General features: G+C 50.9%; 1 protein-coding gene across 1 annotated transcript in view; it reads right to left on the bottom strand.

The window, feature by feature from the left end:
- FOXK1 (forkhead box K1) overlaps positions 1–27,506 on the bottom strand; it is a 763,857-nt gene that overhangs the window by 108,845 nt on the left and 627,506 nt on the right. The window contains exons 6-7 of the mRNA XM_069645513.1: positions 16,746–16,903; positions 15,908–16,189 (exon numbers count right to left, since the gene is read on the bottom strand). Of these exons, the coding sequence (XP_069501614.1) occupies positions 15,908–16,189; positions 16,746–16,903 (440 nt within the window). The remainder of the gene's footprint in view (positions 1–15,907; positions 16,190–16,745; positions 16,904–27,506) is intronic.

Genomic DNA, 27,506 nt, shown 5'->3' with positions numbered 1-27,506 from the left:
AGGATTGATGGGTGGGGTAGGGGGAAGGGGGAAGCGGAAGCCCGCCCAAGCGACTGACAAGACCCACCGGTCCTCGGTGAAAGTCTGCCACGCCTCCCAATGAGACACAATGCGTCCTCCCACCGGGGTCTCATGCGAGCTCAGAGAACCCTCATTTGGTTGGTTTTCCGGTGGTGGCACCACCTGACCCTGAGAAGGAGGCTGAGGAGCAGGAGAAATATCGACTCCGTTGCTGCCTCTGGCTGGAATTTCCCGAAGGGGTATCGACTCTGCAGGATTTTCGGTCTAGAAAACCCCTGAAGCCAGAGGAGGGCCGAGGTTGTGACAATGGTCTCTGTGTCCTAAAAGGTGGTTTCACTAGGACAGACAAGGACTTGGCGGTCTGGGTGCTATCCTTAGTTTTGGTCAGCTCCATATCCGTTGTGGAATGAAAAAGCTTCTTACCGTCAAACGGCAGGTCCAAAACCTTATCCTGCACCTCCTTAGAGAACTTGGTGGCGTGCAGCCAAGCCGGACGAGAAGTATCCACTCCAAGCATAAGGCCCCGAGCCCAAGTGTCGACATGATGAGCCACAGCCTCCAGCAGATCCTGAGCCAGGACCCTGGCATCCGCCAAACCCGCCTTGAAGTCCTCAAGCTTTTCAGTGGGGATGAACTCCTCAAACTCTCACAGACCTTTCCCCATTTTCATATTCGCCCCCGCTAACACCAGTTCGCATTGGCCTGACGCAATTGCAGGGCCGAGTTAGCAAAGATCTTCCTCCCAAGGGAGTCAAGAAGCTTATCCTCTTTGCCCAAGACCTGTGTAGCCGTCGTAGAAGAGGATGCTGCAGGTCTGGACTGCATAGTGGCCGCAGCCACCACCGTGGAGGAGGGTGGTGGACATGACGCTAAGGCCACCTCTTCCGAAGAATGAAGCCTGTAGCGCGCATCAATTTTCTTATTGACAAAAAGTCCAGAGTGTGGTTTCTCCCAAACTCTACGGACAAAACGTTCTTCAGCAAGAACAAGCCAGTACGCTCCAAAGGAGACAAGGTGAACGCCCCCGAAAGCACGCCCTCCTGCGGGGCGGGTGCCTCGGGTACTGGAGCATCCAACAGACACATGTCCAGCACCCAGTCGTGAAAGGCTCTGATAGAGCGGGGCTGGTCTTCACTGTCCTGATCGCCATGCATGTCATCCGACAGGTCCGGATCAGGCTGAACCACCTCGGGCACCACCACAGCCTTGTCCACAGGGGACAACGGGGGCAGGGGTGGAAGAGCAGGGGGAGGCCCAGCCGGTAAAGGCGACGCCAGTGGAGGCACAGGAACCAAAGCCGGAACCGACGGCGTAGGCGGGCATATCTCCCTGAACAAGCCTCGAAAGTACTCCTTCATGGGCTCGGTGCCACATCAGTTTTTGAAACTTGCCGAAAAAGGCATCCTCCACCGATGACTTGGGTGTGACAGGAGAAGGCCTCTCATGTGGGAAGTAATTCCAGGGGCGTAAGGGAGAGGGTTGCCAAGAGGGCCCTTCCCCACTGTTGTCTACATAAAACAAGTGCGCTGATGCCGCCGGCAGCAAGACATTGTGCTGTAGAGGCATCAGAGCGTTCCAGTTATAAACTGGACGAAACGGATGTGCACAAGGAAACCGATGTTCACCTGAAAGAGCACCACCAACACCTAAGGCCGATGGTGTAGTTTTAAGGGTTGTATCCAAAATGGCCACCGTGGTCTTGGCAGTAACGGCTGCCATTTTGTCTGCACCTGAGGAGTACTGCGGCACGTGTGGAAGTCAGGCAGGGGTCCCCACAAGTGGGTCAGGGGTCTTCATTTTAGCCTTAACACAAGAACCTCGGCCGAGCAAGTACTGTGTGGCCTAGGATGTTTTTGTGACATGCCAATAGCCAAACTAGCCTTCGCAAGAAGGACCTCGGCACTACCGGTGAAGGAGGAATTACGGTTCGAAACCTCACTCCTTGCCCCCTCAACAGTTCTGGGGTCACCGCAAGAGCGGGAACGATGAGGAACACCCTTCATTGACAAGGCCTTAACAGGCTTCTCAGAACTGTTGGTCGCCTTAGCCTCTAAACGAGGGACCTCGGAGCAGAGTCCTGTAAGAAGCCTCTTCACGCCGGGCCTCGAAATTCTGTACGGTAACGACAAGCCCAGCCGAGGCCTCGCGGCGCACCCCGGTACAAATGAGGGAAGTTCCAATCAAGGAGGCCTCGGAGCGAGCTCTGATAGCCCACGACTCAGTAGAACTAGGTCTACAAACAGCCCCCACAGGAGAGGCCTCGGATTGTGATCCGGTGTCAACAGGCCCCTTACGGAGACCCTCAGAGAAAACTCAGATACACTTTTTAGGCAGAGACGGCACCCAAGGGTAAGCCCCAGTATCAGAGCCTTTGACGCTCCTCCCAGACCGGGAAGACCCAGGAAAGGAGTCCCCCGGCCGGAGTGCCCTAAAAAATAAGGAACTTACCGGGCGTTTCTTCTTCACGTCAATGAAGGATTGGAAATGTGTAGGGGGAGTGTGCTGAAACACCACCTCCCACCGCTCTAACCGACGCTGAAGCACCGAAACCGAAAGGGAATCACAATAAAAACACGAGTCCCACCGGTGGTCACGACCCAAACACTCTAAACAAAGAGGATGGGGATCCGCCCTAGCAAAGCGTCGCTGGCAGGAAGAACAATTCGGGAAATCTAGCTGAAAAGGCATAGACAGACTATCACACGATCGCAAGCGAGAGCCAGAGAGGAGGAAATTGGAAGAAAAAACCTTCCGCAGATGCAAGTGCGTCCAGTCGCAAACGAGCGGAGAAAAGGACTGATGGGCGATGTGCGGGGTGGAGCTAAAATGGGCAGGGTTACGGCCGTGCGCAGTACCCCGCGTAAAAAGAGTGGAAGCACTAACATTTTTGCAAAAATGTGATGCTTTTACAATGTGCTCTGGTCCCATCCCACAGGACGGAGGAATGTCCCATAAGTATGGAGGAAAGGGGACGGGACATAGGAGTATTATGGAATATGTGCGTTGGTGATGTTGGGTTGAATATTAACTTTGGCGGTGGTGGTGGTAGGGATTGGCGTGTGCTTGGAGGTGGGTTTGTGACGCTTGTTCACCAACCCTGTCAGTTCGAGGAGAGAACCCGAGTCTGGCGTTTCTGGCACTCAGGGCGCATGGTTGGTTAGGCGTGGGCTGGGAGGCGTAGAGATGAATCCATTGTGACGGAGTAATGGGGCAGTGACCCCTGGCAGCTGGATGGCAGTTGTCGTGTGACAAAGGTAGGTTCAGAGGTGGAAGGAACCCGGTAGGTTCTATTGTGTTAAGTAATGGAAGGACAGTGGTCTTGTTTAGGGTAACTTCACGTAGGGTTGCCATGTGTGTGGCAGGACGGGCAGCATAGACGGTAGTGCACTCTAGTAGCAGGATATTGTAGATGGTTTTAATTGCAGAACCGGGTAGGTAAAAGAGGCAGGCTAAGAGGTCATTATCCAAGCAATATCACAATATGGTGCCAGCAAGCATTAGGGTGCAACATCAGGTGTCAGCCTATGCATATAGCATGTGATCTAAGCAGATTTCACAAGCCTTAGAAATATATGGAATACATTGCTCACCGTAACCGTATTTCTGATGCTTGTATCTGCTTAGATTCACATGTTGTGCATAGGCCGACATCTAGTGGAAGCTGCAGAGTATTAAAGTTTGTTTTTCAGAACTCGAAAAGGGGCGTCTAACTAGGGCATGCCAGTAATACTATCCCTAGTGTGACGTCCCATGTACCCATGATTGCTCACGAGTGCAGGACCCTCAGATTTTATTTTTTCTGACATGAGGTAGCGTGAGTACAGAGTATCCAAGGAGATAAGATAGATAAGACTACAAGCATCCATGCGCCGTCTCTCAGAGGGGAGGAAGGGCGGGCGCATGTGAATCTAAGCATGTACAAGCATCACTAATATGATTACGGTGAGTAATGTATCCCTTCTGAGGTTTGTGGAATCTGCTTAGATCACATGCTGTGCATAGATTAGCGAGCAGTGTAAGAAGGAGGTGGGATGTGAGAAGGGTCATGAGCGAACAAATGTCTTAGAACCGCTTGTCCCACTTGAGTATCTCTTTTGGAATGAGTGTCAATGCAGTAGTGCTGAGTAAAGGTGTGAATAGAGCTCCATGTAGCTGCTTTGCAAATGCTGTCAAGGGATACATTTGCAATGAAAGCCAGAGTGGCTCCAGTACCTCTTGTAGAGTGGGCCCTTGGCGTAAAAGGCAGTGTTTTATCTGAGAGGGAATAGCACAGTTGGATACATCTGACTATCCATTTAGAGATGGCATTCTTTGAGACGCAATCTCCTTCTCTGCCAAGAGCTATGGAGACGCACAGTTGATCTGTCTTTCTTAGCGGTCTGGTCTTGTCTACATAGTAGAGGACTGCTCTCCTCACATCTAGTGTGTGGAGTTTCACCTCAGCAGAGCTTTTGGGTTCTTGGAAGAAGGCTGGTATCTAAATGGACTGGTTAACATGGAATTTGGAAATGAACTTAGGTGAAAACCTAGGGTAAGTGCGTAAAACCAGTTTATCCTTATGTACCATAAAGAAAGGATCCTGCACTGACAGAGTTTGAATTTCACTGACCCTTCTTATGGATGTAATGGCTACTAAGAAGGCAGTTTTATAAGTCAGGTGTTTGAGACTGGCTTTGTGCATGGGTTCAAAGGGAGGTCCCGTGAGTTTAGCAAGTACCACATTAAGGTCCTAACCTGGTGGTGGGTTAGAAATTGGACGGTGGAGTCTTTTTACCCCTTCCATAAATGCTTTGACAACTGGAACTTTCCACCATGACGCCTTGTTATGGGAAGTTGTGTAGGCTGACAGAGCAGCCAGATGCACTTTAAGTGAGTTAAACACTAACCCTGCATCCAGTAAGTGGAGCATGTAGGTGACAATATTGGATTGGAAGGAGTACAATCAACTGGGTTGATTTGCTTATTCTGGCACCAAATAACTAATCTTTTCCACTTGTCATAGTAACAGTGCCTTGTGTTAGGCTTTCTTGATTCTTTTAGAATATCCATGCATCTCTGAGGTAAATTGAGATGTCCGAACTCTATGACTTCAGGAGCCATGCAGCCAAGTTCATCGAGTTGGGCTGAGGATGCACTGTTAGCCCCTCGTGCTGGGAGAGTAGGTTGTACCGGCACAGGAGTATGATGGTATCGCACATCGTCAGTTTGCGCAGATGTGGATATCATGCTTGTCTCACACACATAGGAGCAACTAGGATAAGCGTTGTCGGTTCCTTGTGTATCTTGTTCACCACCTTCCTCATTAGAGGGCTTGGTGGAAAGCGTAGGCAAATATCCCTGACCAGTTCATCCATAGGGCGTTCCCCTTGGAGCCTGGCTGGGGGAACCGGACGCAAAGTCTGGGCATTGACTGTTTTCGCTTGTGGCAAATTGGTCTATTGTGGGGAAACCCCACTGAGTGAAGATGTGTTTCACGACGTCATTCGTGTACCCCTGGAAGGGGATCTCTGCTCAGAGAGTCTGCTAGCGAGATGAGTTCTCCTGGAACATGTTGGGCTGACATCTTCCGTTTGAGTGCCCATTTCCACATTTGTTGGGCAAGCTTGGACAGATTTTGAGAAGGAGTGCCCCCCTGCTTGTTTATGTAAAACATTGCATTTGTGATGTCTATACAGATCTGCACTGACTGGTTCGATAATAGGGGTTCGAATGCCCAAAGCGCACTGAATACTGCTAGAAGTTCCAGCAGATTGATGTGGTTCTGGGCAACCTTGTGAGACCACAGACCCCGAGCTGTGTGGTGGAGGTAGTGGGCTCTCCACCCTGTTAAGGAAGCGTCTGTTGTGACGACGGCCTGAACCTCTGGGTCGTAGAAGGGTTTTCCTCTCGTAAGATTCTCTCTTGTCCACCAGCGAAGATTTTGTACTTGTGTTGGCGAAACGACCACTAGATCGTCCCACTGACCACTTGCCTGAGACCACTGTTTCGCCAACCACTCCTGCATGGGTCACATGCGCAGGTGCGCATGGGGAACCATGTAAATGCAAGATGCCATCATGCCTAGCAAACGCATAGCTTTGCGCACCCTTATTTGCCTCCCTGCGCAGGTGCGCTGCCACTACCGCCAGTATCTTGGTGAATACCCTTGGAGCCGAGGCTATTCCGAAGGACAGCACCTTGAATTGGTAGTGCTGGTTTGCTATCTTGAAACTCAAGTATCTTCTGTGCGCTGGGAACATTGAAATATGAAAATAGGCATCTTTCATATCCAGTGTTGCCATGTAATCCCTCTTTTTTTAGTAGGGGGATTACCTCTTGTAGCGTAGTCATGCAGAACTTTTTTGGCTTGACATACTTGTTTGTAAGGCGCAAATCTAATACTGGGCGCATTGTGAGATTTTTCTTTGGCACAAGGAAGTAAGTTGAATAAATACCCCTGTTTACCCGATTTGCTGTGACGACCTCTATGGCGTCCTTTGATAGCAGAATTGCGATCTCCTCAAGGAGAATTTTCTGATGTTCCTTCGAGTGTACTTTCTGTTGTGGAGGATGGTCGTGGGGGCGCTCTAGTAACTCGATGCAGTAGCCTCCGGACACTGTGGACAGCACCCATCTGTCCGAGGTGATCCCCTCCCATGCGTGGGTGAAGTTGGTAATGCGCCCCCCTACTGGAGATGCATGGGAAGGGACCTGGAGCAGAACGTCACTGTTTGGTAGGTGGCATACCACCTTTAGCGGGGCTGCCTCTTCCCCGCCCGCGACCTCTGCACTGCCCTCTTGGATAGCCTTGGGAAGATTGTGACTGGTAATTCCCCCACGATGAGCTCTGGTTTTGGCTATAGTTTCACCCTCTTTGGGAATTCTGGCCTCGAAAGCGGCGAAAATTACCATTTCCCCTCTGTCCAGAGGGTTTGTTGAGTTGCCCAAGTGATTTCAATGTGTCGTACTCATCTTTTTTTGAGTGCATCTTCGACTGCTTTGCCTAATAACACATTAGGCTCGACCGGCAAGTCTATCGGGGTCGCCTGAGTTTCTGGTTTGAATCCTGATTGTCTTAACCATGCATGCCTCTTCATGATCGTGCCCTCAGCGATTATTCTACCGGCATTATCAGCTGCTTTGAAGTTGGTCTTCAGGAGACAGCCCGGCACTGCCCTCCCCTCAGCTGCTACTTGTGCTAACTGGGACTCTAAGGGTTCAGGTGCAGAGGAAAGCAGTGCAGATACTTCCTCCCACATATGGCAATTATAGCTTGCTAAGAGGGTGGCATTGTTGGCTCCCCTAGCCTGATAAGCTGAAGATGAAGTGACTTTCCTCCCCAGACCATAGATCTTTTTGCTTTCTTTATCTGGAGGAGCCTCCGAGGAAGCAAGTGGGGTTCCCGCCCTCTTTCTAGTGGTGGTAACGACTAGGTAATCTGGCTTTCGAGTTCCCCTGATATATAAAAGGTCAGAGGGAGCAGCGCGAAATAACTTTTCAACACGTGGATTTACTGCATGTGTGAGGTTAGGTGTCTGCAAGGAAGGTAAAATTCTGCGCTGGACTGATTTTAGTAAAGGGATGGACTTTGTTACTGCCCTTTTGTCTCCCAGGATTTGTTCTGCGAAATCCCTGTCCTCCTGAACTTCCATCTGGAAGTGTTCAGCAGCCTTAGCCAACACCTCATTAAGGAGAGGCTGGTTATCAACTGGAGAATCATTAACAGGAGGGTCTTTAGGAATTGGGGAGTCTAAAGTGTAAGCTTCATCATCCCTGTCTTAGTAAGGGTCTGCAGTCTGTCCCTCCTCGAATTGAGGGTCAGGTTCTTCATGGTAAGAATTTGGGTCATAAGGCTCCACTACAAAGGGGTCTATGACTAAGTCCTGAAAGGGAGTATCAGAGCGAGCCCTCTTAGGAGGGGGTTGAGGAGATACAGGAGTGGCCCTGGAACCAGAAGGAGCTGACGTGGGAGGGGTGTTCTTAAAACTCTGAAAATAGTTAAGATCTCTTTCATAAAATTTGCCAGGAGCGTCTAGTTTCGGTAGTGGGTTGAGACACTGTCGTCATCGGACGACCGGGTGTTGGTAGCGGTTTGATGGACGACACCTTTTCCGTCCGATGACTGGTAGGCCTTGTCGTGCGGCGACTCCGATCGGGACCGCCCAGAGGACAATGACTCGGTGGACCGCTCTCTTGGTGCCGACTGTTGCCGATCACTCGGCATGCGTGTCGATTCTCCGCTGGGGCTAATGTGCTTGGTAGTGGATGTTAGTGTTGCGCTTTTGCTGCTGGGTGTGGTCCCCACATGGCTGCCGGCCAGTCCTATGGGGTCGGGAGTCTGCGCCTGGGTAGCTGAAGCTGCCCTGTCGCCCTCGCTGTCCGATTCAGCGGCGTTGCTGCCATCGCTGAAAGCCCCCTCTACGTCCATGGCCTCGAGCTGCCTGGCGTAGTGGGCCCAGCGCTTCGTGGAGCGGTCCTTTAGGGTTTTCGGCTTGAAAAGCCGACAGGCCTTACAAGATGCCTCAAATGGGTCCTGAGGGAGACACAAATTGCAAACAGTACGTTTATCTACCCAGGGAAACTTCTTGTTACACTTGGGGCAGAATTTAAATGGCATACTCTCCATAAGGGCAACATATGGCGGCGAGTGAATATATGTAGGAGAAAAGGGGAATATATATATATATATACACATACACACACACACACACACACACACACACACACCCCCCCCCCACACACCCCCCCCAAACTCTCCCGCTCTCCCTACTGACTGGGCCGAGGTGGCCTTACAAGGCCTGGGGTCCATCGCAGCAGTCTTCGACAGAAGTCTCTCCGATCGTCACCGGAGCCATGTTATTCAGAGTTCGGTGAACAAAGGATAGGAAGAGTTCTAGCGATAATGGAAATATAGATAAGGCTTTACGCTGAAAGGAACTCTGCACACATGCGTCCGACTAGTATGGTGGGAAAAAACTATCTGAGGGACCTACACGCGTGAGGGATCATGGGTACAGGGGACGTCGCGCTAAGGATAGTATTACTGCCACACCCTATTCGACGTCCCTTTTCCAGTTTCGAAAACAACAACTAATACTCTGCAGCTTCCACTAGCTGTCGCCCTATGCACAGCATGTGATCTAAGCAGATTCCACAAGCCTTAGAAATATATATATAAAACCAATATTTGTATATAACTTTAGAGTGTATTATTGTTTCTTTGGACCATATGTATTCCACGAGTTCTTTGTACCTTCCTACAGCCCCCTCTCCCTCCTAAAATAAGCCTGGCTGCTCTGCCATTGCTACCCATACCTTGAGTGGCACAGGCCTATACTAAGAGTTGGAGTTTCGTATTGCCAAGTGGTTTTATAAAGTCAGTAACAGTGAGCCATCAACGGGGAAATTAATATTTCTGATATAATTATTTGAGCAGCTTAAATTCTATTCTCTAGAGGAAAAACACAGCTTAGGAAAGAGTTGCAAAGTAGACCAACGTAATGTATATATTGTTTGGGAATCAATGTCGATTTCTTGTTATTCACAGAAAGGCCCAAGGAAAGCAGCAGGTAATAATAATAATAATAATAATAATTAGGTTTTTATATAGCGCTACAAACCCTCAGGTATCCGAGCGCTGCTTAAGGTGAAAGGCTGAGTTTGGCCCCGCCGGGATTCGAACCTGCGTTAACAGGCTCTGCACGGGTGTCAAAGCGAGCGCTCTACTCGCTGTGCCACTTGACCGGCTTGGTACAAGGTTGTCTGCAGAGAAAAAAATTTGCTGGTAGGAGGAGGCCCGAATCATCCACTTTTAGGGGTAAATGTGGATTGCCTCATACCTCAAATGGGGGTCACTTATCGTGGCCTTGGTTACTTGCAGTGAGGTGAAAAAAGGTTGCTTACCATAGTTACATACTGTACTCCTATTCCATAATCCCCATTTCCTCCATATTGTATGGGCGTTCCCGCAAGGAAACTGGACCGAGGCCTTGTGCACTGCAAAATATGCTCATCCTCTTTAAAATTTCAATTCAGGTGCAAAAAAAAAAATCATAACCACACATGCAAACCCTGCACTGCCACTGTACCTCAGTCCCTCCTTATGTGCGCATCTGGAACGAACATCCCAACTGTGCATATTTAAATGAGGGGAATGGTGGATGGGGCATATAGAGGAAAGGGGACTGTGGACGAGGAGAGTACAGTAGTTACTACGGTGAGTAACGTAGTCTCATTCCAACGTGCGCCCTTTTTCTGCCTGGTGCGCCAAATTAAGCGGTTTCGGCTTTAAACGTTTGCAGGAATTGCAATGCTGTTCGGTGTGATAGCGTGGAAGACAACTGTTACACACTCAGTGTGTGCCTTTATATGGAAGTTTCTCATTGCAGGAAGGACAGAATTTAAACGGTGTCAGTTCCATATGGTTGTATAATTTTATCGGCAGCTAGACAAAAAGTCAGAAGAGCAGAAAGCGGAAGAGGCATTCTATAAAAGGATGTAAATGTAGAGAACCCCTGCACTCCCTACTGCAAGGCCGAAACCTACAGTCAAAGCTTCAGATGGTAGTCGCCGGACATAGGAAGATTGATCGTTGAGAATGTCGAAATATAACGATATATGAATTATTATTAAATATACAATCTCTCAGTAGCAAGGCTATGAGCTCTGCATATGCGACCAACCACGATGGTGGAAAAAAACAATCTGAGGCACCTCGACGCGCAAAGGATCATGGGTACAATACATGTCACCCAGGGATAGTATGACAAGAACACCCACTCAACGTCCCTTTTTGAAACTTGTAAACAAGAATGCAATACTTTGCACCTACCATTAGATGTCGGCCTATGCACAGCATGTGATTCTAAGCAGATCCACCAGCCTCAGAAATGTGTATTATAGAGTATTGTATATTGCTACCTGCTAGTTTCATTTTTCAGTGTGCTCTAAAGGATTAAATAAAAGCAGCACTCCTGGAAGAAGGCTACCTTGAGCATCTTATTAACAGCATTCTGCAATATTTCATAAATACCCTCACATTGGCGACATTATTTAAGTAATACTTTGGTAATCTAGCATGTTGTGGCGAAACCTATGGATATAATCTAAATTTGATTTATATTATTCCCAGACAATTTTCATGGTCAACTAGCAGAGGGACTATGATGTTTAGCCTCTCTTTTTTGTGAATTGGTGCATTTTAAAACAATGTTAAGCAATATAAAAGAAACCTATATACATTCTGGCATATGATTAAGGATTATCATGTTAACAGAGGATGTGCATCAATCGGTCATCCTGTGTGTGAAGTACATTTGAAAGGCTGCACAATGTTCTGATGTGGGAGTACATATATGATTTCCTGCAGAGAAACGCTGTTTGCACTGTGGCAGCCATGTTATGCTATGGCATTTAGAACGCGCCTGTAAACAAGCTTTTCCATGGCTGCTGAAGTTAAATAATTGAGCATTAAAATGCAACACTTCGACTCATTATTTAAATAATTTCTGGAGATGAGCCGTAGAAGGAATGCCAATCTCGATTGCTTCTTTTCAGTGTGAGCATTTAAAACATGCATTTTTCCAAGTTCATCAGCCAACGCTGCTGCTATCAAAAGTATGTATATAGACCGTGCCATGATAAAATGAGCACGCTTAATGAAACTTGACTACTATGCCTATCAGAGGGTTGCAATAAACGCAGACTGCCCAAACCCAAAACACAGGACAAGTGTCTGGCACACTTTCCCAATTACCAAAGGAACTTCAAGATAGTTAAAATTCAAAGTCGGGTATGGAGAAATTCTATGTGCACTTTAACCCCTTATTACCTCAGTGTTGTCAAGGACGAGATAACTAGTCCTTTTTGACACTTCGTTTTGTGCACAACACTGAAATCCAACCCCCGGGCTAGGTGAGGGGGAGATTTCCTTCAGTTTTACGTCGGCGTGCGTAATGCACGCCGACATGAAACAAAGTAATTTTCACTGCGGCAGCCATTTACGGCTGCCGCTGTGAAAATGAAAGGTGAGTCTCCACCTTGCTCCCCCTCGATCTGCGGCACTATTGTGCCATTCAGATTGAGGGAGGGGTCGTTGGAAAGGGGAGACTCTCCTCTTTCCAACAACATCTTTTTTGAAGCATTGTTGGGTGCGGTTTCGGGCGCAGAGCGCTTGATTCGCGCTCAGCAATGCCACTTGACCACCAGGGATCTATTTGTGTAAGTGGGGGAAGAAACAGCTGCTTACTATGTAAGCAGCATTCTCCTCCCTCCCCCGGCCCCCAAAGCATGGGGCAGCACATATTGCCCCCCCTGGGGGCAGATGGGTAATCATCTGCCCCTAGGTAAGGGGCCAAAAAAAGAATAAAAAATTAAATTAAAATAACGTTCGATTTGGGTGGGGGGCCACTAGACCACCAGGACTTTTGCTACAATGAAAGGGGGGTGGCCCTCTCACCCCCCACCCTAAGTGGATGGGGGCACCTCATGTAGGACTCCCTGGGGACAGATTTCTGTCCCTATCTCCCCCCAGGGAGGGAGATATGAGATGTCCCCCCCCATCCATTTGGTGTGGGGGAAGAGGGCCACCAGAAATCTTGGTGCAAGCCCCTCCTCCCCCAGCATGGGGCTGCACGTATTGGCCCACCTGGGGGCAGATGGGTGCCCATCTGCCCCTAGGGAAGGGGCCAAAAATAAAATTTCAAAAACGAATTCTAGAAATAAAAATAATAATACTTATAGATTTTTGTGGTTTTGCCACTAGACCACCAGGATTTTACCTACAATGAAAGGGGGTCGCTCTCTCCCCCCACCGCCCTGAGTGGATGAGGCCACCTCATGTAGCCCTCCCTGGGGGCAGATTTCTGCCCCTATCTACCCTCAGGGAGGGCTACATGTGATGCCCCCCCATCCATTTGGGGTCGGGGGGAGGGCCACAAGTAAACTTGGTGCAGGCCCCCCCCCACCTCCAGGCATGGGGCTGCATGTATTGGCACCCCTGGGGCCAATACGTGCTCCATGCTGGGCTTGGGGATGGTCGACCCACATGGGTGACGGGTGCCCAAGGCCTGGGACATCACCCCAACCACCCTTGCTTGAGCTCTGGCTGGGTTGCGTTACACCTTCTCTCTCTGGGAAAGCACAGGGAGCCCGCCAAGGCTCCCTTAAACTGCGGCTGGACTTGTGGATGGTCAACCCACATGAGGGACAACCACCCAAGGCCAGGGACATCACCCCCGACTATCCTGGCACTCTGGCTAGGCTGCATTACAGAATTTCCCCCCTGGGTAAGGTCGGGGACCCTGCCGGGGGTCCCTGGAAACACTACTGCACTTGTGATGGTCGCCCCATATGGGAGACAGCACACCAAGGCCAGGGAACATTAACCTCAACTATCCTTGAGCTCTAGCTGGCCTGGGTTGCAGCTTCTCCCTCCGGGAAAGGTTGGGAACCCTGCTGGGGCTCCCGTAGAACTTGTGGACGGGCGACACTTTCATTTCCGCCCAGGTAGGTGCACCCACACATGTGAGGTACTGTTTTTGTTGGGACACCTGTGGGAACGCGGGAAGGTAGCACATGTGTTGTTGACGGCGTGTTTCAGTGGGTGGGCAGAGGGAAATGTCTGAAAATTGTGGGTTTTTTTTCTGCCAAATTTCTGACTTTGCCAGGGATTGTGGGTAATAGATTGTCGGGCAATTCGCGCAAGTCAGACCTCTGAATTCCCACGGGTGTCCTCTTTTCGGAAATGCATGGGGTTCCCTGTTTTCCTTGGTGGCTTCGATACCCTAGCCCCAAATCTGTAGTTTTTCTCCCCAACCCCTTTGGGGTTACCAGTGGTTTCGCGTTTTCCCTTTGCGCCCAGGTAGGTGCACCCACACGTGTGGTACCGTTTTCGCCGGGACACCTGTGGGAACGCGGGAACGGAGGACATGTGTTGATGGCGGCGTGTTTCGGTGGGTGGGCAGAGGGAAATGTCTGAAAATTGTGTTTTTTCCGCCAAATTTCAGACTTTGCCGGGAATTGGGGGTAATACATTCTGGGGCGATTCGCACAAGTTACACGTCTGTGGATTCTCAAGGGCGTCTTCTTTTTGGAAATGCATGGGGTCCTCCATTTTCCTTGGTGGCTTCGACACCCTAGGCCCAAATCTGTAGGTTGTCCACCAAAGCAAAATCCCACAAAATCTGCTCTGCCGAAAGACTTGGGGTGACCAGTGGTTTAGCTTTTTCCCTTTGCGCCCAGGTAGGTGCACCCACACATGCGAGGTACCGTTTTCGTCAGAACACCTGTGGGAATGCGGGAAGGTAGGACATTTGTTGTGTTTGCGTGGTTTTCATAACGTTTTCGAACATTTGCTGCTGCACTTTGCCACACAACCCTTTCATTTCCCAAATGTGACCTACATTTAGTTGCTGCTTTAGGCACTATAAACTTTTGTAACCTGCACAAATCACCTACCCTTCAAAAGGTCTGCCTGTGCTCTTTCAAAAAATGTTTGCACGCCCTTCCTCACCACATTTGTTTTCTTTACTTACACATGCTAAGTACGTCTGTTTAGACCTTAAGCATAAAAAACCTGTGTACCAGTCTCAGTTTTTGGCTTGTGTTATTGCTTGTGTTGTGAAACATTACGAAAAATGTGTGATTTCCTAACTGGAAGAGTCGGGAGGATGTAGCGGGGCATTGCCTTTCTCAAAATTCACATAAGCCATTGCCGTACCGGGCCAACCACGTCCACCACATACCTTTTCCTCTGACTTTTTCCCGATTTTTCCCCAAACTATGGAACTTTTGCCTACATAGTTGTTGCGTGACCTGTGCAAATCACCCCTTCCTAACCTTGGAATTTCGACTTTTCAGAAATGTATGCCTTTCTGTCTTCCCATTCAGCTTACCTACCCTCCTCGTCCATTCTGTCCACGCATGTCCTATTGGAAAAGAAAAGGGCAAAATCGCCTACCTCTCACAAAACGGCTGGTAACCATATCGAAAAAATGTTTTGGTTGCCACTCAACCTGTTCTTGAAAGCCTGGAAAATGGCGAATTCAGCACAGCAAACCATTTGTTCATACCTCTTACAAGGAAAAAACCACAGACGTCTTTGTACATAATTTTATTGGCATTTTCTGAAAAAAATTACAAATTGTTATCCTTTTTGGTTATTTTCTCTCACCCCCCCCCCCCCCACAGCAAACTAGGATTACCTATTTGGACGAGATATATCATGTAACAATAAAGTTACAAGGGATTGAATGGCGACATACCGAAATCACCAAAAAAGGCCTCGTCATTGGGGTGGGGGGGGATAGGAGGAACCCCTTGGCAGTTAAGGGGTTAAAGCCCAAGCTGATTCACTCCAGGCAAAACATGTGCAGGGTTAGCCCAATGGAAACTACAACTACAAAATCAACACCACTTGGTTCTGCAAAATGCACTGGGAGCTTTGTGACGAATCTGGAAAACCAGGAACCGCTGGCTGCTGAAAGAAAAGTAACCCAGTACCCAGAAACTTCAGGCCTTGCAGCTTAAGAACATTTGCCTTTGCCCATGCAGAGATAAAAGCCACAACTGTAGACATGGGGAGGTGTGTAGGAAAGCTGGACCCGAGCGAGTACTGGCTGGTGTCAATGACTTCCATGCTGACCAAAGGGCTTTAGTGTCTTTGGACGCAATGCTATCACACATTCCACTAATTTGGAAGAATCGATGGCTGGAGGATGGAATAACTTAGCGTTTTTGGTTTGGCCATGGGCCTATTGCCCTGTAGGCCAGTCCGAGCCTGTTTGGAAGGAGAAAAAATATGTATTTTAACATTTGCGTTAGTCTAGCTGCAGACAGGATTTTGTTTTGGTTGAACTACACCTTTAACTATATTTTTAAAAAACACTTTCATACAGGTCTAACTTACCTCGCATTTCACCAAGCCCATCGAACACCGCTCTCTGCATTTCGTGTGTTCCTCCAGTCGTACACGGATTGGTTATAATGTATCCATTGGCAGAGTTGGCAGAAGTGGTGACTACCCTGACCATCGTGACGGTGGGTGCCTGTTGAACGACATGAATTGAATGACCAGTGGGCTGCTGCGAGGTAACAATCGACGCAGGCATGTACGTCACTGGTTTAGCCAACAGGTTCGACTGCCGTGGCGGCACTGCCATTATAACTGGCTGAGCACTAACAGGTGAACCTGAAAAATAGAAAAAAACACACCGTTTTGTCCCCTGATATTAGCATGCCTGCTTCCTACTGACTAATGAAACGCACAGTGTGTACATTATGAAACCATTCGAACTCGAGAGACTCTTGTTAAGGTTATTCCGACAACTCAATAGGTAGTGATATAGCAGCATTATACACTAACAAAGTTCACTCAAGTGCACCTCATACATGTCTATGCAACCAATGGTCATCTTTAAATTCGCTAAATCTACAACGAATGGCAACTATTAGCAACACATGCTTTTATCTACAAAAATGTTAATACAGATCCATAAGTCACGTCCATGGTGAAAAAAGACCTTTAACACAGCAGCACATTTGCATAATTTGTTTTAGCAATTTAAAGAGGAAATTCCAATGATCTCCAGTTTGCGGATAAAAAAAAAGCCATCATCATTTTTAGACTATTCGTAGCATTATATGCTTAAGTATTATACAAATAAAAACGTTTAAGTGTTTAAGTGACGTGGTCTAAAGCTTACATTTGAAACCAGAAACACAAATGATTAACGTTATATGCTTACCGGGCGCACTCTGCGAATATCTGTACTCTGGAACAGAAGCAAGTTTTGATCCGAAGTCGTGATCGTGTGAAACAGGAGAGCCCTCCCGGGACAGGCACTCTGGTGTCTGCATGCCTGGTGACATCAAGCCTGGGTGGGTGGGTGAAGCAGGGGCACTTCTAAAGCACACACAAACAAAACACCACATGGAGCCATATCAGTCACAAGTAAAAGGACAGGTACCTATACAAACTGCAGTATGCTTAGAATTACCGCCGTTCAAAAATAAGTCAATTGCGAACTCCACGTCTATAATGAGTGAATGCAACAGACATACAGCAAGTTTCTCTGAATATGCTTGCTGAATTGAATGGATTCGAGATCAGTGGAGGGGCATGATAGAAAGTCTGGATGGGGAGCCAAAATTATTTGAACATGTTCTCAAATATGGTTCGATGAACAATATTTATTGGGACCGTGCAAAAATTACTAGTTACTCACCGTAGTGGCTAACATACTCTTAGTCCCCTTTCCTCCATACTGCATGGGGGTCCTTCGCTAGGGACGGGAGACGGAACCTTTCACCAGAAAAACCTTCTTCCCCTTTAAATTTCGAGGCGTGTGGGGGCGCGTTACTGGGGGCATGCACTCCCTGACTCCACCCACCGGCGCCACTCCTCAGTCCCCATTGACGTGTCAACAATATTTAACATTGCCTAATGACACCAGTATTAATAGGGGGGGGGGAGGGGGGAGGATGGTGGGATGTATGGAGGAAAGGGTACTAAGGCATACTGCATGGGCGATTACAACTGAATGTAGCCCCAGGGTGGCGAGGAGACCCTCGTTAAGCTAATAGGTTCCTCAGAACCGCCTGTCCGAAGGCCGCGTCTGACTTGGAGCCGGCGTCCAAACAGTAATGCATACAAGAAAGCCAAAGGGGTGGCCCAGGTGGCCGCCCTGCTGATGACCTGCCACGGAACCTGCCATTGGAATGCAATGGCTGTGGCCTTGGCTCTGACAGCGTGCATGTTAGCTGGCAGCGGCTTGTGCTGCCGCTCGTAGTCGTCCTTGATGGCCGGAACCATCCACCGTGCAAGAGAGGCCTTGGATGCTTGATACCCGGGCCTGGATCCCCCAAAGGTGACAAAACTGTGTGTCCGACTTGCAGAAGCCCTTGTTCCTGTCCAGATAGAATTTCAGAGCGCGCTTGACATTCAGACAGTGCAAGACTCTCAGCCTCCTCCATCGGGTCAGCAAAAAACGCAGGTAAGACCATTTCCTTGTTTAGATGGAAAGCGGATGGTACCTTAGGTAGGAACGCAGGGTGAGTCCGCAGGACCACCTCATACCTGTGGAAAGTGGTATAGGGTTCGGAGGCCACCAGAGCCTGGATCTCACTGACTCTGCGAGCAGAGGTGAGGCCCACTAACAAAGCTGTTTTAATGGTGACCAGCCTGATGTCCGCGGACGCAAATGGCACAAAGAGATTGGCGCCAAGATGCCCAACACCACATTGAGGTCCCACACGGGGTGTGGCTTCTTGATGGGCAGATAAAGCCTGGACTGGCCCGCCAAATGTTTGACTATCGGGTTGGAAGAGGAAAAGACGACCTCCTCTGAATTTCTGTAGGCCCCTATGGCTGCCAGATAGGTGCGACATGCGTCCACCTGTAGGCCTGAGTGTGCAAGGTGTGCCGAGAAGGAGAGCACATCATACAGCGAGCATGCAAGGGGGTCGATCTCCTTAGAATCCACCCAATGACAGAACCTAGTCCATTTACTCTTGTATTGGCTCCTGGTAGCCTTGCCCCTGGCGCCCTGAATGATCTCCAGGTTAGCCTGTGATAGACTCAAGCGCCGGAGGGTTAACTGCTCAGGAACCATGCTGTGAGGCCTAACTTCTGTGGGGCGGGGTGGATGACCCTGCCCCTCCTGCTAGGACAGGAGATGGGCTGGACCCATCGGAAGGTGAATGGGTGGTTAGTCCGTGAGGCTGAGCAGTTCGGAGAACAATGGTCTCCCGGCCACCATGGAGCTATCAGAATGATGCTGAGGTGACAAGATTCTTTTATCTTGCGGATTACACTGTGGACCAGGGGTGTGGGAGAAAGGCATAGGCTGTCATGGCCTCCCACTGCATCTGTAATGCGTCGCCCAGGGAGCCGGGGCCCTGCCCCTCCCAGGACATGAACTGATGGTACTTCCTGTTCCTCCAGGAGGCAAATAGATCCACCTGAGGATGCCCCCATCTGCTGAAGACCTCCAGCAGCACCTGGTCATTCACTTGCCATTTGTAATTGTCCGATCCAAGCCTGCTGAGCGTGTCCAGTTCAAAGTTGGCCAACCCCGGGTGGTGGACGGCCGTGAGGTAGATGTTCTCTAGGGCTCATTCCCACATGCTGACCGCCAGGTTGCGCAGGGGAGGGGACTTGGTACCCCCCAGCTTGTTGTCATAGTACATGCTGGCGGAGTCGACGGTCTTGTCCCCAATGAGCAGAAGGAAAGCTCTGAGAGCCAGCCAGGTGGCCCTGAGCGCCAGCCAGTTGATATGCGACCCCTGCCGGGTCCAAACTCCATGGACACTGTGGCTGTCCAGAGTATGCCCCCAGCCTTCCAGGGAGGAGTCCGTAGTGATGGTGACCTGCGGGGCTGGCTGCCGAAGGGCTTGTCCGTCCGCAGGTTGCAGTCCCTGGACCACAATGTGAGTTCAGAGTGGAGAGGAGGTGGTATGCTGACCAGCTACGTTTGGGAGCCCTTCTCCGGATTCCATGAGGCTGCGAAGTGCAGCTGCAGCCTCCTCATCCTGAGTCTCATGTGTGGCATGGCCAGTAGGACCGCTGCCATGATGCCCAATAAGTGTTGGTACCATCAGGCCAAGGTCACTGCTCTGGTAAGGAAGAGAATAGTGGCTCTCTTGATGGCTGCAATCTTGTCCTCTGAGGGAAAGATCCGCTCGGAGCTAGTCTCCCAGATGAGGCCCAGGAAGGTGAGGCTCTGCGTGGGCTGCAGCGGAGACTTCTTCAGGTTGATAGTAAACTGCAGGTTGTGGAGTGTGTTCATATGTGCAGAGGAAGTGTGGATAACCCCCTCCGGAGATCTCGCCCTGACGAGCCAGTCGTCCAGGTACATGTGGACGTGGTGGCCCGGGGCCCGGAGGAGAGCTGCCACTGCATTCATGAGTCTGGTAAATACCCTGGGGGTTGAGTTGAGGCCAAAGGGTAGCACCTTGTATTGGAAATGGCAGCCCATGATCCTGAAGCGCAGGAAGGAGCGATGTGGCTGCCAAATCGGGACATGTAGATAAGCGTCCTAAAAATCCAGGGAGCACATCCAGTCTCCCTTGTCAGTGTCTCCGCAATGAGTGCTGGCATAACCATCTCGAATTTCTGAAGAGGAGGGAGAGGTTGAGGGTGGAGAGGTCCAACAACTCTCAGGCCATCCTGGTTCTTCTTTTGAATGGCGAAAATCCTGTAATAGAAGCCCAAACCTCTCTGGGAGACTGGGACTTCTTCCACTGCATGGCTCTTGACCGAATCTCCGCCAACAGAGTTGCCGTCCCAATCTGTGGGAGAGGATGGAAGAAAGGAGGAGAGGGAGGGACCGGTAGGCGGTACCCAGAGAATACTACAGAGAGGATCCAGGGTTCCAAAAAGTTCTAGCGCCAAAATTGCATGTAAAGGGCAAGCCTGCCCCCCACCAGAGGCAGGTGGACCCGAAGGGGCGCGGCATGCGTTCTTTCCCTCTGGGGCTGCTGCTCCAGAGGTGGACTGGAAAAGCCCTTGCCCCCCCTGACCCCTCTTTGTTGTTTGCGCCGGTGCTGACTTGGCGAGCGGTCAGGCTGCCTTGACATCCGGTCCTGGAAGCCCCAGAACCCGCCGAACGACCGCCCCCTGTCGGAGCATTGATGAGACTGGGTGTACGCCTTGGGCATGGCCTTCGTTAGGTTAAAGACTTTGCAGTTTGCAAGCAGTTTTTCTTTTTAATTCCTTGTCGGTGGTAGAGTGAAAGAGGTCACTACCCTCAAACGGAAGGTCCAATATGCGTTCCTGGACGTCACGGTTAAACTTAGTAGCCCGAAGCCAGGCTGCCCATCTCATGTCCGTGGCGATGCATATGGCCCGGCAAAAGGTATCAATGTGGGCCACAGTGGGCTCCATGGTGTCCTGCACTACAAGTTTGGCTTCTCCTAGACCCGACATGCAGTGTGCTTGGCTCTGCACCGGAAGTTCTAAAAGGAAGTCCGCTATTTCCCGCCAAAGCCTCTGTTTAGGAGCTGCCAGCATGGCATCCGCTTTCGATTGACGCAGGTGCAGCGAGGCATTGGAGTACAGCTTCTTCCCATACGTCTCCAAGATGGTCTCCTCCTTGCCTAGCAGCGCCGAGGACTAGGTGGGTGAGGACGACTGAGGCTTAGAGTAGAGTGACGCAACAGCGATCACCGTAGAGTGCGGTTGAGGGTGCGCCGACAGCAAAATTGGACCTCCCCCCTCCATCTGTCTATACTTGGCATCGAGGCGCCGATTGACAGGTTGTGCCAAGTGTGGCTTGAGCCACCCCTTCTTGGCAAAGGCAACGATGACCTTCTGCATCTGGATACCCGTTTTGGTAGCGGGTCATAGGGTGAGGACTTCTGCCAAGACCCCCTCCTCGGGCAGCTCGACCTCAGGTTGAGGAAAGCCCAAATATTCAGCCAAACCGGCAAACCGGTTGTGGAAGGCCTTTGCTGACGACGGCGTGTCAGGGTCCTCCTCCTAGTCTGTGTCCACCAGTGTGTCCGGCTGGTGCGGAGCGGGTGAAGGAGTGCTGGGCGCTGTGGGCTGCGGTGTGGAGAGCGGAGCCGGAGGCTGCTGCAGAGGCTGGTGTGGAACCGCCTGTACTGTGGGAGGCAGGGGAGCCGGAATCGAAGAAGCAGGCTGGGGCAGCGGGGGCTGCGCTGGGGCCCGGTTGCGCAGGAGCCATGGGAGGCATGACTATGGGTGCCGGTGGAGTGACCGGAGGGAGCAAGTCCCTGACTGCATCCCGCAGGATGGCCATCATCAGAGGGGTTTGCATCTGCGGCAGGAACCTTTCGAAGAACCTTCGGAGGCAGAAGAGGTGGCAGGTGATATTGACGGAGTGGCCGGGGGCTGCTGGGGCCGGAGTGCACTCTGTCTACGTTGAAAGGGGAACCTGCCCTGCGCTGCTGAGGGATAAACTGTAGGCCACCTACCTGGTTGACACCAGTCCCACCTTGAAACTTGTTCTCCCGCCTGCTCCGTTCCTAGGAGTGGCATCGGACGAGCTGCCATGATGTCTGGCACAGCGGCCATTTTGTCAAGCTGCGTGCCAAAGTCCTGGTGCTTGGCTCCCTGGGCCCAGCCTCCTCCAAGACTCTTGGAGGTGGAGCATGAGACCTACCCTGCACCTCAGGCCGGGGCCTGGAAAACGTATTGCCCTCAGCAGTGTCACCAGTAGTGCTGCGTGCACGTGCCCCTTCGGACATTAGGCCGTACTAGGGCATTGCCCCTTGAGTGTACACCCGGTAAAAGAACCTGGTGGTCCCTCAGCACTGCTTCCGGAAGGATCTGATGACCCCTTGGCCATGAGGTCAGTAGCTGGATTAGCCTCGGTACATGTGCTGGTGCGAGAACCCGAGTGGTTCGTCCCGCTCAGGCGTTTCCTTGGGAAGGAGTCACCCTCCCATGGGTCCATATCTGTCTGACGAAGTCCTTCAAGTCCTCTGTAGGCAACCTTTCGAAGAGCTCCCTCCACTTAGCTAGCCTGTTCTTCAGTGCGCGTGGAGTCAGTTCATCGCGGTACAACCTTCCCAGATGTGGTTAGGTCCAGGGCAGCGGAGGCAAAGAGTGTGGGGGTCAGACATAGGAAAGAGCCCCTTGCAGACTGGACACCTGCTGAAACCTGCTAAAGTTGACATGTGCCGGGGACACGCGTGACGCCGGAGGACCAAGTACCTGAATGACAAAACGAAGACAAAAAGACAGAACAAGTATCCAGGGAAGAGCGCATGGTATTACATGGCTGAAGTCAAATCCAGGAACGCTGGTGAAATCGCCCCGTTCCCGTGGACGCAGAAAAGGGGACAAGGGAATGGTGCTGGTGGACAGAGTCAGGCGAGCGCATGCTCCTAGGGCTGCGCGCCTCTAATTTTAAGGGGGAAGAAGGTTTTTCTAGTGAAAAAAGGTTCCATCTCTCGTCCACAGCGAGGGACGCCCATGCAGTATGGACGAAAGGGGACGGGACCTACATGTACCGGCAATTATTACATTTACAAAGTTGTCACAGTGTACTAGCTTTGTGAAGACACCAATTTCAGATCAGGGTATCTTTTGCTACCAACTTGAAGAATGCATGTGGGACTATTTCTTTTGCTCGGAAGCGGAACAACGAATTAAGCAAAGAACTGTTGTACATTTTCGGTAAATAACACTTCTATAGTTCATTAGTACGCAACTATTTCAAGTAAAAAAACTTGAAAATGTCAACATTTTTTTCCAAATATGCAAAAGTCACCAAGATGATTCAAAGCATTTTGGCTGTTGGGCTGACACCATCAGAAATTGAACAACTTTATTATATGGAGCTATTTTAGAGATGTTGCAGTGTCTGCCTGCTGCTTCAATTCCAGATAACCTAATGATTCCTGAAAGCATTTACCCAAGAGAGCAAAGTAAAACAAGAAAGTCAGAGTTCTTACAACACTAAGCAAATAATTTTAAGTGGGCACATATCTCCCAATCAATCTCTGAAACACCAAGAGTAAAAACAGTGGTTGACCAAGCTGGAGAACAAGAGCAGCATGTCCACAATTAGTCCTTCTCTCCCTCCCTTCACAATGTTTTGGAATAACACAGTAATAGGTCCAGTAACAAAAATGTCACCAAAGCCACCCGACGTGTTGTCACGAAGCCCATATGCGTTCTACTATGAACTGCAGCCCCACCGCTGGCTGCACAGATGCTTGCCTTATCTTAAAACTGCTCAACGTAGTGACTAACATACTCTTAGTCCATAATCCCCGTTCCGCCATACTGCAAGGGAGTCCCTTCCAAAGGACGGGAGAAACCAGAAAAAAACGTCTTCCCCTTTAAATTTAGAGGCGGGTAGGCGTGCGGCCCAGGGAGCATGCGCTGCCCTGACTTGGCCCTCCGGCGCCACACTTTAGTCCCCATTGATGCGTCGACAATAGATTTAACACTGCCCAATGACACCAGTATTATTAGGGGGGAGGTCGGTGGGGTGTATGGAGGAAAGGGGACTATGGACTAAGAGTATGTTAGTCACTCCAGTGAGTAACTTATAATTACTCTTACATCGCGTCCCCTTTCCTCCATACTGCATGGGCAATTACAACTGAATGTAGCCCCAGGGTGGAGAGGAGACCCTCCTTAAGAAAATAGGTTCCTAAGAACCACCTGTCCGAAAGCCGCATCGGATCTAGAGCCGGCATCCAAGCAGTAATGCTTGCAGAAGGCCGAGTGAGTAGCCCAAGTAGTCGCCCGGCTTATGACTTGCTAAGGCACATGGCGCTTGAACGCGATGGCCGTTGCCTTGGCCCTGAGTTCGTGGGCTTGTTGGCCCAGAGTGGCTTGTGCTGGCCCTCATACGCTTCTTTGATGGCAGACACCATCCAGTGGGATATGCAAGCTTTGGATGCCCGATAGCCTGGTCCCGAGCCTCCGAAAGTGACAAACAGGGCGTCCAATTTGCGGAAGCCCTTGGTTCTGCCCAAGTAAAATTTTAGGGCACACCAGACATACAGGCAGTGCAGCACTCTCTGTGCTTCGTCCTTCGGATCAGGAATAAAGGTAGGAAGGACCATCTCCTCGTTCAAGTGGAACACAGACGGCACGTTGGCCAGGAATGCTGGGTGCGTCCGCAGGACTTTGTCCTTGTGAAAGGTAGCATATGGTTCTGAGGCGACCAGCACCTGGATTTCGCTGACCCTACGCGCTGAGGTGAGGCCGACTAGTAAGGCTGTCTTGATGGTGACCAGCCTGATGTCCGCGGACGCAATTGGGTCCAATAGTTTGTGCGCCTGGGCGCCCAAGACAGTGTTAAGATCCCACACAGGGTGTGCCCTCTTGACGGGCGGGTAGAGCCTTGCGAGTCCCGTCCGATGTTTCTTGACAATAGGATTGGAGAAGATGCTCTCCTCTGAGTTTCTGTAAGCTCTGATGGCTGCGAGGTAAGTGCGGCAGGTGTCCACCTGAACACCAGAGGGGCGAGGTGCGCCGAGAAAGAGAGCACGTCGTCCAAAGTGCACGCCATGGGATCAATTTCTTTGGAGTTTGCCCAGTGGCAGAATCTGGTCCATTTGCTTTTGTACTGGTCCCTGGTAGCCTTGCTCCTAGCCCCCTGTATGATCTCCAGATTAGCCTGTGAGAGGCTGAGGTGCCGCAGCGTTACCTGCTCAGGTACCACGCTGCAAGGGCTAGTTTCTGCGGCATGGGGTGGATGACTCTGCCCCCTGTTGTGCCAGAAGATGAGGTGGGTCCGTCGGGAGGTGAATCGGGGGCATCTCCGAGAGGCTGAGCAGCTCCGAAAACCATGGCCTGGCCAGCCACCGCAGAGCTATTAGAATGATGTGGAGTTGGCCAGACTCTTTGATTTTGCAAATTACTCTGTGAATGAAGAGGCGTGGGCAGAAAGTCGTAGGCCTTCATGCCGTTCCACCGGAGGTGAAATGCGTCGCCCCAGGGAGCCAGGAGGCGAACTGGGGGCACTTCCTGTTGTGCCAGGTAGCAAAGAGATCTGCTGAATAACAAGTTCGTTTAGCTGCCACTCGTAATTGTCCGCTCCCAGCCTGCTGAGCCTGTCCGCTTCCAGGTTGGCTTCCCCCTGGAGGTGACTGTCGTTTTACAGGGCCCACTCCCACATGCCGATTGCCAGTCTGCACTGTGGAGGGGATCTGGTGCCTCCCTGCTTGTTGACATAGTACATGCTGGTCGAGTCGTCCATCTGGATGAGGACAACCTTACCCTTGAGACGTGTTAGGAATGCCCCGAGCGCTAGCCAGATGGCGTTCAGCTCTAGCCAATTGATGTGGAATTCCTGCACCTGTTGAGTCCAGGTGCCGTGAACAGAGAGATCATCCAGGGTGGCTCCCCAGCCCTCGAGTGAAGAATCCGTGGTGATGGTGGCCTGCAGAGTGGGCGGCCGGAAGGGCTTGAACGTCCGTAGGTTGCAGTCTCGGGACCTCCAAGTTAGGTCCGGGTGGAGGGACGGAGGAACACTGATAATCTCGGTTTGAGAGCCCCGCTTCTGGTTCCATGAGGCCGCGAAGTGCTGCTGGATCCTCCTCATCCTTAGTCTCGTGTGCGGGACGGCTAATAGGACCGCTGCAGGTAGACCCAGGAGATGTTGGTACAACCATGCTGAGGTTGCTTCCCTGCTGAGGAAATAGGTGGTGGCCCTATTGATGGCCAAGACCTTGTCCTCCGACAGAAATATCTTCTCAGATCAGGTGTCCCAGATGAGGCCCAGGAATGTCAGTCTGTGTAGGCAGCAGCTGCGACTTCCTAAGATTGAGCGAGAAGCCCAGATCGTGCAGTGTGTTCATGAGGGCATGGGAAGAGTGTTGAACCGCTTTTGGGGATGTAGCCCTGACGAGCCAGTCATCGAGGTACGGGTACATGTGGAGGCCCTGCGCTCTGAGGAGGGCCGCCACCGCATTCATGAGCCTGATAAAAAACCCTGGGGGCAGAGTTGAGGCCAAAAGGAAGGACCTTGTATTGAAAGTGGTAGCCCATAATCCTGAATCGTAGGAAAGAACGATGGGGCTGCCAAATCGGGACATGTAGGTACACATCCTTCAGATCCAGGGAGCACATCCAGTCTCCCTTGTCGAATGTCTCTGCTATAAAAGCTGGTTTAACTATCTTGAATTATTGCTGGGGTAAGGAGAGGTTGAGGATGGAACTCCTCTCAGGCCACCTGGTCCTTCTGAATGGTTGAAAATCCTGTAGAAAAAGCCAAAGCCTCTCTTGGAGGCTGGGACTTCCTCCACTGCCTGGCTCTCTAGGAGCGACCGGAGCTCCGCCAAAAGAGTTGCTGTCCCAACCTGTGGGAGTGGAGGGGAGGAGATACCCTGTGGACCCTACGGGGAGGATCCAGGGGTCCGCTAAATTCTGGTGCCAGAAATGTGCATGCAGAGCAAGCCTGCCCCCGACCGGAGACACGTGGACCCGAAGGGGCGTGTCACGCGTTCTTTCCCGCAAAGGAGGGGGGCTGTAAAAAACCTTTACTCCCCCCGCTCCCTTTTTGTTGCTTGCGCCGGTTCTGAAACGAAGAGCGGTCCGGCTGCCTGGATCTCTGTTCCTGGAAGCCGCGGAACCCTCCGTACGTACGACCCCTGTCGGAGCACTGCCGAGATTGGGTGTATGATTTGGGCGTGCTCTTTGTAAGGATGGATAAAGATTTAGCCGTCTGTGAGCTGTTTTTCTTTTTGACCAGCTCTGTAGAGGTGTGGAAGAGGTCCCCCCCCACACCCCTCGAAGGGCAGATCTAATATGCATTCCTGGATGTCCGAGTTGAATTCTGTTGCCCAGAGCCAGGCTGTCCTCCTCATGTACGTGGCAATACAAATGGAACAGTCAGAGGTGTCAATATGGGCCACGGAGGATTCCATGAGGTCCTGCACCACCAGTTTGGCCTCGGCTAGCCCTGCCTTAAAACGTGATTGACTCTGGGCGGGGAGTTCTGGGAGGAAGTCCACAATATCCCGCCATAATCTTCAGTTGGCGGCAGCCAGCATGGCATCAGCGTTGCCTTGACAAAGAT

This window comes from Ambystoma mexicanum, chromosome 2p, assembly GCF_040938575.1.
Source record: "Ambystoma mexicanum isolate Mex_15411 chromosome 2p, UKY_AmexF1_1, whole genome shotgun sequence".
In the NCBI taxonomy this organism is placed as follows: domain Eukaryota; kingdom Metazoa; phylum Chordata; class Amphibia; order Caudata; family Ambystomatidae; genus Ambystoma; species Ambystoma mexicanum.
This window is presented reverse-complemented; position numbering and strand designations above follow the sequence as displayed.